Below are 2500 nucleotides of genomic sequence, written 5' to 3'. Positions count from 1 at the left end.
CTTCTATTGTTGTCACAGTTGTATTTCTGTGGCTTTATATCTCTGCCTGACTTGTGTTGGTGTTTATAATCCTCTGTATCCTTCCTGTGTCCTCAAGTGTAGGTGTGACTCCTTCCTACGTTCTTAAGACTTCTGACCACCTTTTGTATCTCTATTTCCTTCAAACGGCCTGGTTATTGTAGATCTGATGGCTTCCTACACCTTTCCTACACTCCTACAAGCTCCATCATTCCTGGCCATTACCGCACTTCAGTTTCAGCATCGAACGTTGGCTGGTATAGGTTTGAATGCTTCCTAAACCTTTCCTACACTCCTACAACACTGGCCAGCACCACACACCTATTTCCCATCAAAACGGCTTGATTGGTGTACATTTAATTGCTTCCTACATCTTTCCAACACTCCTACTACTTGGCCAGCCCCGCACCTCAGTTTCAAACGTTGGCCTGGTTGGTGCATACTCAGCTCTGTAGTTCCTGAATCACTTTTGTTCACTCTCGTTGAACCTTTGAAGCTGCGGCTATTTTAAGGTGAAGCCGCCTCACTCTGGCCGCCACTACCAAGTCTTAGATATAATGTTTCTCAGTACACAGGAATTCTATTTGACGTCACACCGCCTACTGTTTACATTACACCACGTGGTTTTGTTTACATCACGTGATTTATTGTTTACATTACACCACGTGGTTTTGTTTACATCACGTGATTTATTGTTTACATTACACCACGTGGTTTTGTTTACATCACGTGATTCTTTGTTCACATTGCGCCACGTGTTTTATTGTTTACATTATGCCTCGTGGTTCTGTATTTGTGTATTTATCTTCATTTCCTACCTCATGATTCAGTATTTACGTGACATCATACCACGTGGTTCTGTTTACACCACGTGACTTTGTTTACGTCACGTGGTTCTGTGTCTACTTCTAAGTGATCAGTTCTCATCTCTGTGGCCTTAAAGAACTGAAGTGAAGAAAGTGACACGGGCCTTCAATGATGTTTATATATACCGTTCTAGTGACTCCCTTAACTGTGTGTGTGTGTGTGTGTGTGTGTGTGTGTGTGTGTGTGTGTGTGTGTGTGTGTGTGTGTTACAGTTTATGCATTTTTTGTTACTATCTCGTATATTTTGTCTTCATCGCCTGCCACACCACTATCACTGTCACGCCTCCTCTACCTCCTCAACTATCCCTTACATTTCCCTTTAACGTGTGTGTGTTACAGGTTATGCATTTTGTCTCTCTTATTACTATTACATTTTGTCTTTAACGCACTGAAGGGGCTATCCGCGAGTGTCTGCCTGCCACATCACTATCACTCACGCCTTCTCTACCTCCCCAGATTTCCCTTACATTTTCCCTCTAACGTGTGTGTGTGTGTGTGTGTGTGTGTGTTATCGTTTATCCATTTTGTCTTTTTTTCTTGTTATTATCTCTTATATTTTGTCTAACGTGCTGAAGACGCGTTTTCATATACATTCTGGTGACTATTTGGTGATTTTCTACAGCTTCAGAAACTCGTTTGGGGGATTAGAATAGTGAAGACTGTGGCCATTAACCTTCTGACCTCCATAGACCCTTCCTAATGTCAATAAAATGGTCTAATGGTACACAAAACAGGAGGTAAAATTGTGTCCCAGAACTGAAGGGATTAAAATAGTGAAGACAGTGGCCATTAACCTTCTGATCTCCATAGGCCCTTCCTGATGTCAATAAAATGGTCTAATGGTACACAAAACACAAGGTAAAAATGTGTCCCAGTACTGAAGGGAATAGAATAGTGAAGACTGTGGCCATTAACCTTCTGACTTCCAAAACATCACCAAACACCCCAAACACAACCTAAACACTCCTAAACACCCCAAACACCACCAAAACACACTCAAACACACCAAAACACACCCAAACACAACTAAACACAACCAAACGCCCCAAAACACCACCAAAACATCACCAAAACACACCAAAACACAACTAAACACCCCAATACAAACCAAACACCACCAAACACAACTAAACACCCCAAAACAAACCAAACGCCACCAGAACACACTCAAACACCCCAAACACACCCAAACACCCAAAAAACCCCACCAAAACACCCTAAACACACCTGTAATACAAACACACCAAACACCTCAAAACACCCAAACACACCCAAACACCCAAAACACACCCAAAACACACTAAAACACACCAAAACACCACTAAAACACCCTAAACACCTAAAACACCACTAAAACACACCCAAAACACCCCAAAACACCCCAAAACACACCTAAAACACACACATACACACCCTCCCTTGTAAATTGAATCAGTATAACGTGTGTGTGTGTGTGTGTTCCAGGTTATGGCTGTGTACCTTCAGCCTCTCGGTGTCCCTGGGGGCAGTGCTGCTCCTCCCCGTCAGCATCTTGAGTAACGAGGTGCTTACACTCTACCGGGACTCCCTCTACGTCCAGTGGCTCAATCTGTCCCTCGTGCAAGGTGAGAGAGAG

General features: G+C 43.1%; 1 protein-coding gene across 1 annotated transcript in view; it reads left to right on the top strand.

Annotated features, from left to right (window-relative positions):
- Positions 1-2500, top strand: part of LOC123499599 (protein LMBR1L-like) — a 37297-nt gene that overhangs the window by 14976 nt on the left and 19821 nt on the right. Inside the window, exon 3 of the mRNA XM_045247867.1 lies at positions 2350-2489. Coding sequence (XP_045103802.1) covers positions 2350-2489 — 140 coding nt within the window. The remainder of the gene's footprint in view (positions 1-2349; positions 2490-2500) is intronic.

This window comes from Portunus trituberculatus, chromosome 8 (genome assembly GCF_017591435.1).
Source record: "Portunus trituberculatus isolate SZX2019 chromosome 8, ASM1759143v1, whole genome shotgun sequence".
In the NCBI taxonomy this organism is placed as follows: domain Eukaryota; kingdom Metazoa; phylum Arthropoda; class Malacostraca; order Decapoda; family Portunidae; genus Portunus; species Portunus trituberculatus.
Note: the sequence above shows the minus strand (reverse complement) of the source record. Positions and strands in the feature narration are given on the sequence as shown.